Raw genomic sequence first — 17,100 nt, 5'->3', positions numbered from 1 at the left:
TGAATTTTGATATCATTGAGGAAGGAGCTAAGTGAAAACTTATTTATCCCATGAATATTATGTGCTTAGAATGTACTTCCCTAGATGTTAATTGGAAAGTCACAGTGATCATCAGATAAAGTTTCAGTGTTTAGTTATTTTATCAGTTATTTTCATGACTTGATTAAAAGTCTTGATTGAAAAATGGTTTCTTATCCAGAAGTCATTATCTCTTGATAATTGCTAATGATAATCTTCTGATTTTATTTAGATTAATTTAAAGTTCGGTATCAGAAAACCGGAAGCTCGGACAGGAACTGAAACAGATACCTGTACAGCTTGTGCAGGTACCTTGATCCTTGAGTTTGCTGCTTTAAGTCGATTCACAGGAGCAACGATATTTGAGGTTTGCTTTTCATAGTCTTTGATTTCCTGGGTATTGGGCATAACTAACTTTATAGCTTTTCTTCATTGATCAAGTATTAAGACAATGAACTGGATGATTTCTGTTATTTCAGTGAACTTTTTGTCTAAATTCCAGCACATAGTTTTTAATTGTGAAAAACATAGAAGTTACATTAAGTACAACTTTGCATTTTGTTCACGAACTATAGAGTAAATTTTTAGATTTATTCTTACAAAATGTTTTAGCCATATTACTTATATGAAATTTGATATCACAAATGTCTTACATGAAATACTATCTCTGTGTTTTATTGTTAGACTTCTAGATGGTCTATTTCATTTCTGAAAACCTCACTAATCTTCTAAAACATAGTGAAATTTTTGCACTTAAGTCTCATTGAGTTTGTTTTTTGCACTTAAGTCTCATCTGTAAGTTTGTTTACTCCAAGGGGAAATATTATTCATCATCCAAAGACTTAGTATCCCCCGAATAGTTTGTTGTGGACTAGCTATGTCTTGCACTTTTTATTTTAGCTAATTGTTTAACCATGTCATTGGAGTGCAATAGTAACAGCCAATTTTTCAAACATATAACTTAGAAGAATTTTTTAAAATTCAGCAAATGGTACACATAGAACAGTCATAAATAGGGACTATATGCTAGCATTAGAGACCTTGGATCTGAGTGTAAATAAAACAAGTTAAATGGTCTTTGTGTGGTTGTATGTTCAAAGTATCTTAAGGACAAGTTTATCTTGTTTGGTTTAATTTTTGTTCTATAACTTGCTGACTGATATTTTCCCTTCATTTACAAAAACGTCATTTTTGCATACTTTCTAATTTAATTTGGCCTACAGACTCTGAGATACTGATGCATTTACACGTGAGGAAAGTGAGGTTCAAAGATATTTGACTAAAGGGTGAATGAGTGGAACCGGAATTAGAATCCATGGCCTTTCTGAATTCAAAGCCCAACCTTTTTTCACTGGGTTATTTTATATTTTAAAACTGTGATTTTTCTTTAACTTCTTGAATGTACAGTGATTTATTATGAGAGAAGCAACCTAATGCAATTGACAGAGACTCAAGCTAATACAGGGCTGGTAAACTACAGTCTGAGGTGAAATCCAGCCACTGCCTGTTTTTGTAAATAAAGTTTTATTGGAACACAGCCATGCTCATTTATTTATTTTTGTCTATGACTGTATTTGTGCTACAGTGGCAGAGTTGAGTAATTGTGACAGTGACTGAATGGCCCATAATGCCTAAAGTATTTACTGTCTGGCCCCTGTCAGAAAAAAAGTTTGTTGACTTTTTGGTCTAATATATTGCTATATAAAGAGATCTGAATTCTCATTAGTTGTCTTATAATTCAGTTTTAAACTTCTGTTAAATCTTTGATTTCACTGGGCCTCTTTCCTTAACTATAAGATAGGAATAGGGAAATGTAATCTTTATGAAACTTTCCAGCTCTGAAATTATACCATTAAGTAAAGTTGCAATCTGCTTTGTTTAAAAAATTCAGCATAAATAGTCAAGAATTAAGACTATTTTTACACCCTATTCTTCAATCTGCAGAGTGACAAATTGGTTTAATGATTTCTTTTATAGAAGTACTTCTGCAATGCTGAGTAGATTCATGCTCTGACATTAATTTTTAACTTAGAAACTCTTTTGTACATGTTCTTTGCTTTTATTTTATAACATATTTTCATCCAAAGCCAAGAATTTGACCAGAAATAATTTTAATTTAGTGTCTAAGGGACAAAAATAAATGAAAAAAGAAGAGAAAAATGTTATTATAAGGTTATAATTTTGGTATTGTCAAATGAATACTAGTTGATTTACTTACTCTTCACTAACGAAGTTGCTGGCTGTTTAAAATGTAGGATTTGAAATGTCTATTCTGTTTCAAAGACGGCATACCAACTTTGAAATTCTCTTCCAGTTTTGTAAATTAGAGTATCTAAGGAGATTTTCACTTTGCATTTAAAAGATAGAAATTATTTTAATAAGTTAATTTAATTATGCCAGCTCTTTTTACTTGAATAATACATGTGTGTGAATGCAGACCTGTACTACAAGAGTAGATGAACAAGGATGGTCTCAAAGTGAGATCATTGGCACTAAATAGCATCTTTTTAACTAAACTCAATTGGCTGAAAGAGCCAGTATTTTTGACTTGTAAGGAAATTTAATGTATGTTATAAGTGACTATCTTTGGAATTTTACTTAATCCTTAAAATATACTATGGGCCTTTGATTTTTGTTTCTTTGTTTCCTGTTTGCCAAAGATATGCAATTCTTCAAGTATGCTTTTCTTTTTTTTATTATAGGAATATGCAAGAAAAGCTCTTGATTTTCTCTGGGAGAAAAGACAGCGAAGTAGTAATTTAGTGGGCGTGACTATAAATATTCATACTGGAGATTGGGTACGAAAAGGTATGTAAGTTGGGCTTTTCAAATTAAGCCTTGACATCCTCAAAATGGTTGGGAAATAAAGGACTTTTATTTGTTAAAATAGTCTTTACGACAGTATAAAGCATAGTTTCTCACAAGATTGCTAGAATTTTAACCAGTGTAGCCAAATTTTCTTCCTTGGTGCCAAATAATAGCACGCTTATTCTAGATGGCTTAGTGTCCTATTTCATGCCTTATAGCATTATAGATGAAACAATAGAGCTAATTTCTTTGAAGATTGGAGGATCAGAATACCTCAGCCATCTCATATCAAGGTGTAATTAAGTGAAAATCTGTGTTTAATATTATCACCAACCCTTATGGGTTTTTTTCCTACCTCCAGAAATAGTATATAGCATGGTAGCTAAGAGCATAGACCCTGGATCCATATTGTTGGAATTGAAGCCATGTGATCTTGGGCAAATTATTTAACCTCTGTGTGCCTCTATATCTTTATCTGTAAAATGAGGATAATAGTACTTAACGTGATAGAGTTATTACGATTTTGTTTTGTGTTTTTTTTATAATCTTAATTGGAGTATAGTTGATTTACAACGTTGTGTTAGTTTCTGTTATACAGCAAAGTGAATCAGTTAGAATTATGATTAAATGAGTTAATGTAAAGAACTTATAACTGCCTGGCATATGCTACACTTACTATGAAGTAAGTGCTCACTAATGTGATGTTAGTTCCTTTGATTAATAATTTCACTCTTGGGAAACTAGCCTGAGGAAACAATATAAAAGGTAGAAAATCATTTGTTCCCAAAGATGTTTATCACATAAAATTATTTGTAGTAGTGGAAAACTTGGAAACAATCTAAGTGATCAACAGTAAAGAATAACATCAGTGTTTGAGAATTATTTCGCATCAGTATTGAAATAGTAAGTTTTTAAATTGAATTGGATCAGGGGACAAAGCATATAACAATGTTTTATGAACAAACAGGATGTAAGATCATATAAAAAATATTTTATCTTTATAAGACACCCCTATAAAACAGGCATAGACAAATGGAAATATACTAGACTATTCCTAATGAGATTTGATTGTCTAAGTTACACATTTCTCTGTTTTCCTAAAGGCTTATGTTATATATAAAATAAAAAATAACTGCGTATATTTAAATGAATGAAAATGATATAAATATTAATTTGAACATATTAAAATAAGATTATTGCCTCTATTCACTATTGTCTAAAATTTTTCAAAGTGTTATCTAAATGGTCCCTTCCTGAAACTGATCTGAATCCTGGCTTCAGAATTTTTCAATTTCTTTTCTTAATTCTTATTTCACTCTCCTCATTGGCCCATGCATGGCCTATTTTATTTAGTCATTTTTAATAATGTAGTAACCACCCACAGATGGACCATCCATTATAAAAGCAACTAACTTTATAACATACTACTTCTGCATATGGTCCTTGACTCTCCATACCTCTGTAATCTCATACCTCTGTCTCTAACTGAAATAACCATCATTCTGATCTTGTATTGATCATTCCCTTGCTTTCGTTTTTGTACCGTTTTATTGCATCTATATGTATTCCTTAAAAATACATTTTTTGTTTTGTTTTTAACTCATAAAAGGGCATCATGTTGTATGAGACCTTTTGAGACTTTTTTTTTTTTTTTTTTTTTAATTTATTTATTTATTTATTTATGGCTGTGTTGGGTCTTCGTTTCTGTGCGAGGGCTTTCTCCAGTTGTGGCGAGCGGGGGCCACTCTTCATCGCGGTGCGTGGGCCTCTCACTATTGCGGCCTCTCTTGTTGCGGAGCACAGGCTCCAGACGCGCAGGCTCAGTAATTGTGGCTCACGGGCCCAGTTGCTCCGCGGCATGTGGGATCTTCCTGGACCAGGGCTCGAACCCGTGTCCCCTGCATTGGCAGGCAGATTCCCAACCACTGCGCCACCGAGGAAGCCCACCTTTTGAGACTTTTCACTTAAAATTATATTGCTAAAATTCTTGCACATTGTTGCATGTAGTTCTTTCTTTTTTGACTGCTGCATAATATTTTATTGTGTGAATAAACCATTATTTATGAGCATTTAGGTTGTTTCTACGATTTTACTCTTGTGAACCCTAGTGCCGTGAATATTTTTGTTTCTTCTGTTATACATGTATAAAAGTTTCTTTTGTCTGTATATCTAGGAGTAGAATTTTTAGGTCATAGGATAAGTTAAAGTTCAACTTCAAGAGATATGTCAAATTGTTTTCTAAAGTTGTTTCACCACTTTACACTTTCACCTGCAACATAAAAGAGATCCTGTGGATCAGCATCCTCTCCCAACACTTTGCATTGTCAGACTCAAAGATTTTGCCAGTCAAATAGGTGTACAGATGATTTCCCATAGTGGTTAGGTTTGTATTTCTTTGATCACCAATGGTGTTGAACACTTCTTCGTATTTATTGGCTATATATGTTTCCTTTTTTTTTTTTTTTAATGTGGATGTTCTTGTATTTTGTCCATTTTCTATTGGGTTACTTGTGCTTTTAAAAAAATATTATCGATATTATATGATACTTATGATCTATATGATACCTATCCTTTGAAATTTATTAAGGTTATCTTTTTGCCCTAGAACATGGTCAGCTTTCACTTGTGCTTAAGAAAAAATATATATATTTTCTAACTGTTGGTTATAAAATTCTATATATGTCAGTTTGCTCAGTTAATAATGTTGTGCAGGTCCTTGCTGATTTTCTGTTTGCTTGACATATCAAGAATTAAAGAAGGTGGGTAAAATTTCTGGCAATGACTGTGCACCTATTAGTATCTCCTTGTAGTTGTATTTTTGCTTTATATATTGGGTGCATTCATTTAAAATTGCTGTCTCTTCTTAGTTGAACCTTTCATCATTATGTAGTGACCATCTCTAATAATACTGTGTTAAAGTCTATTTAATATGTTGGTAGTGCAGCTACATTGGCTTTATTTTGCTTAATATTTGCCTGATAAGTCTTTTTCTGTCCTTTTACTTTCAATTTTTGCAGGTGCTCATGCCATAAGTGTACCTTCTGTAAAATTTATAGATTTTACAGATTTACTGACAAAAATCCATTTGTCAGTCTTTGTCTTTTAATTGGTGAATTTAGTCCATTCATGTTTATTGGTATTTTTAATATATTTGGGTTTATATATACTATCTTATTATTTCAGTGTGTCTCACCTTTTCTGTTTCCTTTTAATCCTTTTGTTTTTAATTGAAAGCTATATTTACCTCCTAGTGAGACATGAACTTTAGCATGCTCTCCCATCCTTTTGTTTCCCTCTGTTCCAACCCTCATCCTCTGTTATGCTGATATCATACAGATATTTAGTTCTCTTTGATTATGAATGTTTTCTCTTTTTTCTTTTGGTCTTAGTGCTGCCCCCCTCCCTCTTTCTTTAAAGATAATAAACTTTAACAAGGTATTTTGTCACCTGTACTTTGTATATTTCTTGCAACATCTCTTAGATTTGCCTCTCTTCTTATATAAGTATTTATCCCAACTGTTTTCAGTAGCTTTTAATAGCTTCTGAGGCCTTACATGTCTAACAATAATTTTATTATGCTTTCATATTTGAGAGACGGTTTGGCTGTAAATAATTTTCTGTTCAAGTTCTTTTCTTTCAAGTCTTTGAGAATATAACTCTATTGTTTTCTTACATCCTGTTAAAAAATCTGTTATTCTGATTTTTATGCCCTTATTTGTGATCTCCTTTTTCTCTGGAAAATTAAGAATATCAGTGACAAAGAGAAATTTCTGAAAATGTCACAATAATTTTATGTGTAGAATTTTCTTTATCTCTCCTTTTGGTATTCTATGGGCCCTTTCAATTTAAAATCTGTGTTTTTAATTGCTGAAAGTTGATCTTTTTTAAGAAGTTATTTTATCTCTTTCATTTTTATTTATCTCTTTTTGCAATTCCTTTTATTACGTGCAGTCTTGTAGTTTGCTAATTTGTTCCTCAGCTGTATCCTAGATGCTATGTATCCCGTCTATTATGGAATTTTGTTATATTTTTATTCCATAATTTCTTCTCAATTAAAAATTTATTTTCTTCTCCTTTTGTGTTGCTGATATCTTCCCTATCTCTTTAGTGTGTTTATGAGACTAATTTTAAATTCTTGGTTTGCTTGTTCTAATATTTTCTTCCTCTGATAAACTCCTACTCCAGTACTTTCTTCTTCTTTTTAAAAAGTCATGCATCTTAAATGTTTTTGTCCTATAAGTTCATGTTCACTTGTCACCTACTTTGTGGGGAGGTCAAATTCCAATCCCTGTCAGCCCCAGTTATCTTAGGGATGAATTCTAAGAAGTTTTTAAAAATACCAATGCCTGGACGCCTAGAGATTCTGATTTGATTGGCCTGGAGTATGCCCTGAGTATAGGGATTTCTAAGATTGTAATTGTAATTATAATTTAGATTGTGATTCACCAGCCTTAAGAGTTTGGAGGGGAAAGGGTGGGGAAGAGAATGTCTAAAATTAGTTCCCACCTCTTTTTGAGTTCAGTTCCTCACACAGGACTTCTGTGGTGCCCTGATTTTATTCCTGAGGCTACCTGGGGCATAGATCTGAGTTGTAGCAGGTATGGGAGGAGACTTTGTATCTTAAGGCAGTGGTAGGAGAGAAGCAAGAGCAAAGCTCCAGCAGTTTTTCTACTGTTTGATCCTTCCATAGCTATGCCTGGCTGCCTTCTGCTCCAGAAAAAAGCCCTCCCCCTCCATCCCCCACCAAGTTCTTCCAGTTTTCTTCTTGTTATTTTCTTTCTTTGGTCCTCTATGATGATCTTGGAGGAAAGAGCCAGCAGTTGTGCTAGCTTCAGCAATTAGAACTGTCACCTCCAAACAGCAGCAGTGTTGTTTTCGTATCTGTTATAACTGTAAAGATTGATGTCTAAGTGATTAAGGATCCAGTAATTGCATAATAATACCTGCTAGTGCTTCCTCTTTGAAGTTCCTCATTAAGAAAATAAGCTTTAAAAATATTCTTAAAACTAGTATCTCCTGCTTTTAAATAAGACTTTAAAATAAGACTTCTGTAGCCAATTTTACAAAGCAAGATTTTTTTTTAACATGCAATCTATTATCAACAAAGGAACTATTATTCATATAGTAAGGTTAATATTTCTGTAAATGTGTAATTTTTACTTTCAACAATTTCGTGTTTAGACTAATGTTTCATTCTTCGTGTACTAGTACCTTTACTGTATTCTATGAAGAATTTTTAAGACTTGTTTAATAAAAAAATCACATTTATATGTATTTTCCATAGATAGTGGAGTTGGAGCAGGGATTGATTCATATTATGAATATCTGTTGAAAGCCTATGTCTTGCTTGGAGATGACAGCTTTCTGGAAAGATTTAATACAGTAAGTTGTTCCAATTTTGTATTAAGTTTAGAGCCAATTTAATTTGCCAGATTTTGATAGAAACTCAATCATCTAGGTGACATTCTGAAAAATTATTTTTAAATGTGTAGTAGTTTTTTGGTCAGTATTCCCTGATGATGTTGGACAGGGACAGGGTAAACACTACATACATTTCAAAAACTAGTTTACAAAGTAGTTTTATTTTCATCTATCATCAGAAGTTTTCAAGATTTTCCAGTGAGTAATAAAATATGTAGATTTGAGTTTTACCTAATCTTTTATACAAGGAAGAGAATTTATTGAAATCCAAAGCTTTCTCCTTTGGATTCTAATTCTTTTTAGAATAGTTTGGAAGTTTGGCCTGGTCCTTGACCACACCAAGTGTGCAGGGCTTTGGAGACTTGAACAAACCAGTGAGTATTCATTTCAAAAGCAGGTCTGTAAGTCTTAAGTGTGGATCAGACTCACAGGCATGTTTTTAGGGGAGAAGGGAGAGATTATTGAACCCTATTGGATCGCCTTTGTCTGTAATTAAAGCAAATTGAAATTAACTATAGTAAACTCATCAGCTGTGTCAGTACATTCTTTTCAAAATAATTTACCATTTCTTTGCCCACCCGTGAGTTCACCCACATTATTGTGAGATAGTACAATATAGTGGTTAAAAGTATCCGAGTTCTCCTGTGTGGGTTTAAATCCTGGTTGTGCCACTGGTTTTGTGGCTTTGGGCAAGTAACTTAGCTATTTTCCTCTATTCCTTATCCGCAGAATGGGAATGCTAGTACTATTTATTGGGAGGATTAAATGAGCTAATGCATATGAAGTGATTAGAACAGTGCTTTAAGATCTATCAGGTACTCAATAATAGTTAATAAATAATAGATGAGTTAGGGAAAGAACCTAGTAAAAGTCCTAATAAGTCATCACTGAATACTTTTAGAAACACTATTACATATATCATTTTAATATATCATTTATTAGATTATAACAAGACTTTCTTGAGGTGCATGAGGACAGATTTTTTTTTTTATTGGTTTGTTATCATTCATTGACTCTGACAGCTCAACCTGTTGTTGTCAAGGCTGAGAAATATCTAGGAGAAGATAAAAGAAGGGGAAAAGAGTTTTTAAGACCATAAAAGGCAGAGGCAGTGGACCGTAAGAGTGGCAACAGTGATGAGATGCATTAGTTTATAGGTAGACGAGCACCAGAATGTTACGTTAGCTGCGTACGGAGCAAACTTCCTAGACAAAGGAGAAAATGAAACTAATTCTGTGATATAGAAGCCTGTAACTATATTTCAAGGGGACGTAAGAGCATCCTTGGGCCACAATCCTGCAGGATAGTGATGTTTAGGTCTATACCCTTCAGAAGGTCCCATTTTATCTATAGTTTTTAATATTCTGCATCAGAGTTTAAGAACATAGGGGAGTATATATAGTATATTTTACAAAGATTTCCATCTAAAGGAATTTAACTATTTCCATAGTTAATTAACAGTTACTTAGTAAATTTATTCATATGTAAATTCGGGTTTCATTTCTTCACATATTTAATGATATGCTGTGTTTAGAATAGTACAGCTTTTTTCATCTACTTTCATGAACACATATTGTGATCTTTTTTAGCACTATGATGCCATAATGAGGTACATAAGCCAGCCACCTCTTCTACTTGATGTGCATATCCACAAGCCAATGCTGAATGCTCGGACTTGGATGGATGCTTTGCTTGCCTTTTTTCCAGGTTTGCAGGTAAACAAACCTCTTTTAATTCTCTTAATATTAAAGTAAAATGATTATAATTAAGTGCATTTGTGATCTCTAAAATTGAATTACCAAAACAGAGTCACACTTCAAAATTGTATTAATCTACATTTTTCTGTTTATATAATGATTATAGATAAAGTCAACTCATATTTTACTGGATAATTTTGTTGTTATTGTTGGTTTCTAGGTCTTAAAGGGGGATATTAGACCTGCTATTGAAACTCATGAAATGTTATATCAGGTGATTAAAAAACACAATTTTCTACCAGAGGTAAGCAAATCATCTTTGGAATTCTAATTTACATATACTATAGATTGCTAATTTAAAGGTAGAAAATGCCATCTTTAAGGTTGGTTGGTTCTTTTTCATTTTTCCTGGTTAAATAGTTTATTTAATTAATATATTTTTGGTTTTCACAGTATTGTATATGTTTTTCCTTTTCCTCGTGTATTAAGAGAAGTCTAGTTTAGGATAATACTGATAGTTTGCTAATTTAATGTTAAAAAAAAATCCCAAATTGGTATTTCTCAACCTTTTCTAATCCATGGCATTGCACAGTGTCTCATTCTAACTTTTACGTGTACCCACCAGCTAGGGAGACTTTTGTACTTTTTATTTGCTAAAGCTTATTTTATGAAAACAATATACATTGAACATAATCTTGCTGATCACACATGCTCCCTGGAAGTCTGGAAATGTTAGCTCTTCTTCACGCTGCTTAAGAATTATTCTCCCTGGTTTTTATATGTTAGTAATAAGTATTCTTGCTAACTTGATACCATAAGATTTTAATAGCATACCTTTTGGCTTTCCAGAAATGTACCATTAAAAATTTCCAAATTTTGTATGGCCTTGTTCTATCCCTACGTATTGACTACCCTCTGTGAGATATCTAAGCATCTCACCAATTTAGAAGGCTTCCTAAAGTGTTTGTTTCAAGCCACAGAGGATTTGAGACTCATAAAAAAGAGAGCAGGGCTTCCCTGGTGGCGCAGTGGTTGAGAATCTGCCTGCCAATGCAGGGGACACGGGTTCGAGCCCTGGTCTGGGAAGATCCCACATGCCGTGGAGCAACTAGGCCCGTGAGCCACAACTACTGAGCCTGCGCGTCTGGAGCCTGTGCTCCGCAACAAGAGAGGCCACGATAGTGAGAGGCCCGCGCACCGCGATGAAGAGTGGCCCCCGCTTGCCACAACTAGAGAAAGCCCTCGCACAGAAATGAAGACCCAGCACAGCCAAAAATAAATAAATAAATTAATTAATTAAAAAAAAAAAAGAGAGCATATGCTAAAATAGAAATAGGAGAGTGAGAGACTTAATAATTAAGAGGAAAAAGTGGAGATAAGGAAAAAGAAGAGAACACAATTATGCAGACAGTGAGGACCTGTGTAGTGGCATTACTGAGGTCATAGTTTTTCCTAAGCTTCCTAATAGCCAAAGTGATCATTTAAAAAAGCAATTCCATTTAATTGGTAAAAATAACAGCCTTCACAAAAATGAATTGTGATTTTAAGCAGTGAAAATTTTCGTTTTATAGATGAAAATTGTTATCAATATTTTAACTATTTTTTCTTGTTTGTGATCTAATTTATATACTACTATATATTCTAGAACTACTTATTTTTTTAAATCACATTTTTATGCCTATTTGTGTGTTGTTTTGTCTAGGCATTTACCACAGATTTCAGGGTGCATTGGGCTCAACATCCTTTAAGGCCAGAATTTGCAGAAAGTACCTACTTCTTGTATAAAGTAAGCTAATTTAACTCTCTTTTTGCTATTTAGCTCCTATTCTCTGTTGGATAACTCACTATCTTATAGTAATAGTCTCGGCTTTTCAAAGTTCTTGTTTAATGTTATAATGGTTGGATATATCATGGTTCTTATTCACCTAGTTCGTAGAGTTACTGAAAGATGCAAGAATTGACATCTAAGTTTTATGCCTTTTCAAAATATTTACAAAGCATTTCTTTAAAGAGAAATTTTATATTCTAGAGCTGCTTTCTAAAGCATGTCTCTTGCCTTCTTTTAATCAGGCAACCTTTCTGGGCCTTAGAAATTTCATCCAAAGCCCAAGATGTGCAGTTGTGCAGCTTTCCAGTTGTGTATTTAAGAAATTCATAAAGCAGATCCATGGCTTACTTTCAGAACTAGGTTCTATGTAACATGTGTTCCAGTGCCTGATAGAATGCCTGGCACCTAGTAGGTACTCAATAAATATTTGATAAATAAATGGTTATATGGTACTATGTAAGCTATGTATATGTATACATATATTCTCCTTTTTAATAGGCTACAGGAGATCCTTACTACCTTGAAGTAGGGAAAACACTTATTGAAAATTTAAATAAATATGCTAGAGTGCCTTGCGGATTTGCTGCCATGAAGGATGTTCGTACTGGAAGTCATGAGGACAGGTAAAACAATTCCTAACCTCCCCTTTCCTCAGGGTAACTCTGAAACAACACAAAATATTATTAGTCAGATTTCAGATCAGCTTAATGCTTTTACAAAGGGTATTTGAAGATGCAAACCTTAGTTCATTGTGCTTATTTTTTAAACTCTCTTGAATAGGCTTATTTTAAATTGTTTGAAAAGTCTGTGTTTTTACCATAGTTCCTGGCATATAGTTGGTGCTCAAATGATTTTTAAATAGATGAATAAATGATTGTTAAACATCAGAACCTTGGTCTTTGGAGTATTAGGAAAGTTGGGGTTTTCTTCTTTGTTAATAGTTTTTTATATTATGTAAAATGTTAGAAATTATCAAGATGATGACTAATGATCTGGATTATGATTCCTGTTCAGTCAAGAATTCCTCAAAAGCAATATCGTGGTTAATGTGTATATTCTTATTCTGTTGCTGACTTGGAGAGCTGGGGAGGACCATTGGCAGTTTCTATTTCATTGGATACTGGATAGATGTAGTTGACATGGAGTATTCAAGATATGAAAAGCACCCTTTGGTTAATGTGATATTCACTAACATTCCAGTTATTCTGAGATCATTTGATTCTGTTATTTTAACTGTCCAGAACATAGCAACACATTTCTAAATGAACACTAAAGTTTGTTTGTGCATTTGGTTAGCAAGGGTTCATTCCACAGATATTTACTGAGGTGTCTTACGTGCCGGAGTTATGCTAGGTTTTGAAGATTAAAGATAAAAAGACATGTCTTTTCTATCATTGAATCACTGGGGCAGGCAGATAAACAGGCTTTAAAGCATTGTATATGTGCTATGAAACATACTAAAGGGATGTGAAATGCAGATTGGGATATGACAGTCACTTGAGCGTCCTGTGTCCTGAAGAATCAGGACTAGAAAACTAGAAAAAGGAAAGTAGTAAAAGGAGTTTCCGGCAGAGGAACTAGGGACAGGTGCAATACAACACTCATTATCTACTCGCAGAATTGACCCTCAGTCCTTCTCTCGGAGCATTTAGATATTAGTTAATTAGGCTTGGGACCTCCTTCCCTGACCACAGCTGATAAGAAATGGATAGGTTTCTGGAAGCAGACACACAGAAAACAGCAAGAAATGAAAGCAGATAGCTTTTGTATTTATCTGTAACATTTATTGGCTGCTTCCTACATTTCAGGAACTCTTCTAATTAAGCACTTTCTATGTTTAATTCATTTGATCCTTTACAGCCACCCTCTGAAGTATAATTTCTATTATGATCTTCATTTTATAGATGAAGAAACCAAGGCACAGGGAGATGGGGAGCTTGCCTGAGGTCACACAGTTAGTAAGGTTAATTCTAATCAAGGCAGATAGGCTTTTGACTACATGCTCTACTGGCAGCTCATTCAAGGAACAGTAATTAATCACCTGCTGTGCGCCAGACGCTGCACTTGGGTAAGAGGATGAAAAGATAAATTAGAATCAGTCCCTGCCGGCCTGTGACTTACGGTCAGTGAAGAAGATAGGTATGTAAAGAAGTAATCCCAGCCACGTGATGAGCTGGGCGCTAGAGCAGAAGGAAACGTAGCAGGTGGAGCAATTACAGAGGAAGACGTGATTTGCTCTGTTCAGAGAGTTCCGTGTTTCTAAAGTCAGCGTCCTTCCTCTTCCTCCTGCTGAGTGTCCCTCCCGCGGCGCTGTTTCTGCATCTCTGGCGGCCGCCTGTGCCGCATCTGGTTGCGCAGTCCAGTGTGCAGAGTGCCCCTTAAAGCATCACGTCCAGAGTTAACGAGGCCCGAGGTGCGCTTGGTGCAGAAGCGCTGTTGCCGTCTGGGTCCAGGCGCAAGACGGGTCATCTTCTGAGGGGCTGGTGGGCTCACACCCTCTCTCCACTTGAGGATCACCGCTTGGTCTGCTCACTGTTCCTCGTGGTAGTGTTGCGTCTCTCGCATGCATTTGACCCATAAAAGGTTGAGAACTCCTAATCCTTGTCCTACCATGTTCTTGGATGTGCTTTAGCAGCTTTATTACGTTTCACAGACAGTGAACTTGTGGCCAGTTGACCTCAGATACTTGACAATGACTTGCTGACAAATGGGTGTTCTCTACCCTGCTCTTCAGAAACTGATTTGATTTTTAAAAGTGCAAACTTAGAACTTGATACTCATCCCAGCAAAATTTCATTTTGTTGGGTTTTTTTTTTTTTTTTTCTTGTGCGTTTCTAGACCAAAAAGAAGGCTTAAATCTCATCTCAGTCACGTAATGTATTAGCTGAATTAATGTTTTCAGGGATCTGGGGTTTAGATAATTATGCCTTAAAATCTTCCATGTCCTGCTCTTTGCATTTGGTTGCTTGTTCCCCTGCGGAGCTACCGGTGCTGTTGTCTGGCTCTCCAGTGTCTCCATTCCCTGGCCCCCCACACACAGGTTTCAAAAAAGAAATATCTGTATTTTTCTTATAGTAAATGATCAGTTAAAGAATTTAAATGGCAAAAAGAATACGAAAATCTTCCCTACAATACTTTCCCCACTTGCCATCCTAAGATAATCACTGTTGGCAGTTTTAGAAACAGTCTTCCAGACATTTTTAATGCCTTTGTGTTTGCATTTGTGTACATATTTATGGTTTTCAAGTACAAAATAGATTATGTGATACGATACCCAAACTTGCTAACTTTACCCAACTCATACTGCAGTGATCTTACCACGTCTCTAGTCTTTTCTAAGCATTTACAAATCATCTGTTTCGTAATCACTTGTGGAATTTGCCAAAAATCAAAATCTTGCACATCAGTTTACCGTTCTTAAGCTAGCATATGCTTATGGTAATAACTGTCAGTCCTCCAGAAAAAGTTGAATTACCATAAGTGTATTGCAGATTGACAGGGAAGTATTTTATCTGTTATAAAATGATTAACATCCAAAATGTTCAAAGAAGTTTTGAAACGTTACAGTTGTTGTTCCAGAATAAAACATCATTTATGTCTGGGAAAAATAATGATAGCTCTGTTTTTGAGCTCATACGCATGCCGGGTGCTATGCTAAATAGTTGACATTATAGTATGACATTTAGTCTTTGCACCACTGTTAGGCATGTACTGTTATTATGTCCTTTCAGGATAAACTGAAGCTCACAGTCCTTATATAATATCCCCTTGGGCACGTAGCTCGCCATCACAAGTTCTTTTCTATTTCCAAAGCCCCAGCTCTTTACCGCTATGTCCAGCTGCCTCTCCAGTTCATTCTTCAGTAATGCTGTTTAAACTTGCATTCGCAAACATTTACTGAGTGCCTGCTGTGTGCCAGGAATTGTGCTTGGCCAGTCACGAAACTGTGCAGCCTGTCTAGTAACTGCTAAAAGCTAGGATGCTTTGGGAAGTAGCACATATAATTAAATTCCTTGTTATTGTAACTGCATCTAACGACTGTGCTCTTTCCCTACCACTTTTTATAAAAGCTTTCCTTTAAAATGTTTGTTAAAACGTTATAACATTAAATCATTTGTAAAGTCACACTTGGCAGGTATTTAAATGTTTACAATGTTATCATCATAATCCATGTGATTTTGTGTTGTACTTTTTTCCTGTAACTTTTTGTAAATGATTACTTTTAAAGCCTTCTTGGTTATCACTTAAATGGCTGCATCAAAATTGTATTACTTTATCCAGTTCAATTAATATTAATTGAAGATTCTTATATGGTCCTCAGTAGTAAAGGTCATCTGCATTACCTCCCTGCTGTTGGTTCCCTGTAGAAGAAATGGAAAACTCTCCCTCAGAAGGCCCATAGAAAAACCTTGTCTGCAGTATTGACAAGATTTAGTGTACCTGTGTGGTAGGCAGCCCTTCTGGTCTTTTTCATTTCCTTGGAATATGCTTGGAGTCAAGACTATTACACCAGAGGATAGATACATTCTATAGTTCTTTGGATGTCTGTACTGGTGTAGACAGGTTTATTGACCTTGATTCTGTGGCTTTCAGATAGTTGGCATTTGGATATTTTTATGTTCTTAGATTTATTTGTATCCTTTTATTTTAGAATGGATTCCTTCTTCTTGGCCGAAATGTTTAAATATCTTTACCTGTTATTCGCGGATAAAGAAGACGTTATTTTTGACATAGAAGATTACATTTTTACAACAGAAGCTCATCTGTTACCTCTTTGGCTCTCTACTACAAATCAAAGAATCTCTAAGAAGAACACAGTAGGTTATGTTTTTGAACTAAATGTCTTACTTTCTTTTTTACTCCTATGTGTTTGTTTTGTTTTTCCAAGTAAAAAGTAATCCATGACTAGAATTCTATAAATATAGTGTGGTAGGAGAAGTACCCTTGATGTTTTCTTATTTTGTTTTCTTTTATTACGTCCTGTGTATACTTACATTTCACTTAAATGTTGCCTTTGAACAAACTATAAAGTAAAATAATTATTTTTATTTACGTAACATTCTTTTATATTTTTAGACTTCAGAATATACGGAACTGGATGACAGTAATTTTGATTGGACTTGTCCAAACACTCAGATTCTCTTCCCTAATGACCCACTGTATGCTCAGAGCATCCGTGAACCCTTGAAAAATGTGGTGGACAAGAGCTGTCCTCGAGGCATCATCAGAGTGTAAGATGTCTTATTTTATATTTGTTAATATCAAAATGAATTCTTAGTAAATGACAGAGAATGTAAGGAACATATAACAGCCAAGAAGACATTCATT

General features: G+C 34.6%; 1 protein-coding gene across 2 annotated transcripts in view; it reads left to right on the top strand.

Moving 5' to 3' along the window:
- The window catches only part of EDEM3 (ER degradation enhancing alpha-mannosidase like protein 3), a 79,682-nt gene that overhangs the window by 26,896 nt on the left and 35,686 nt on the right, over positions 1–17,100 (top strand). For both annotated transcript variants that reach the window (XM_068541396.1, XM_068541395.1), the window contains exons 7-15: positions 251–385; positions 2,721–2,826; positions 8,111–8,208; positions 9,837–9,962; positions 10,165–10,248; positions 11,647–11,730; positions 12,271–12,395; positions 16,424–16,589; positions 16,849–17,003. In XM_068541396.1, the coding sequence (XP_068397497.1) occupies positions 251–385; positions 2,721–2,826; positions 8,111–8,208; positions 9,837–9,962; positions 10,165–10,248; positions 11,647–11,730; positions 12,271–12,395; positions 16,424–16,589; positions 16,849–17,003 (1,079 nt within the window). The remainder of the gene's footprint in view (positions 1–250; positions 386–2,720; positions 2,827–8,110; positions 8,209–9,836; positions 9,963–10,164; positions 10,249–11,646; positions 11,731–12,270; positions 12,396–16,423; positions 16,590–16,848; positions 17,004–17,100) is intronic.

The sequence above is a fragment of the Eschrichtius robustus genome, chromosome 3, assembly GCF_028021215.1.
Source record: "Eschrichtius robustus isolate mEscRob2 chromosome 3, mEscRob2.pri, whole genome shotgun sequence".
Classification (NCBI taxonomy): domain Eukaryota; kingdom Metazoa; phylum Chordata; class Mammalia; order Artiodactyla; family Eschrichtiidae; genus Eschrichtius; species Eschrichtius robustus.
This window is presented reverse-complemented; position numbering and strand designations above follow the sequence as displayed.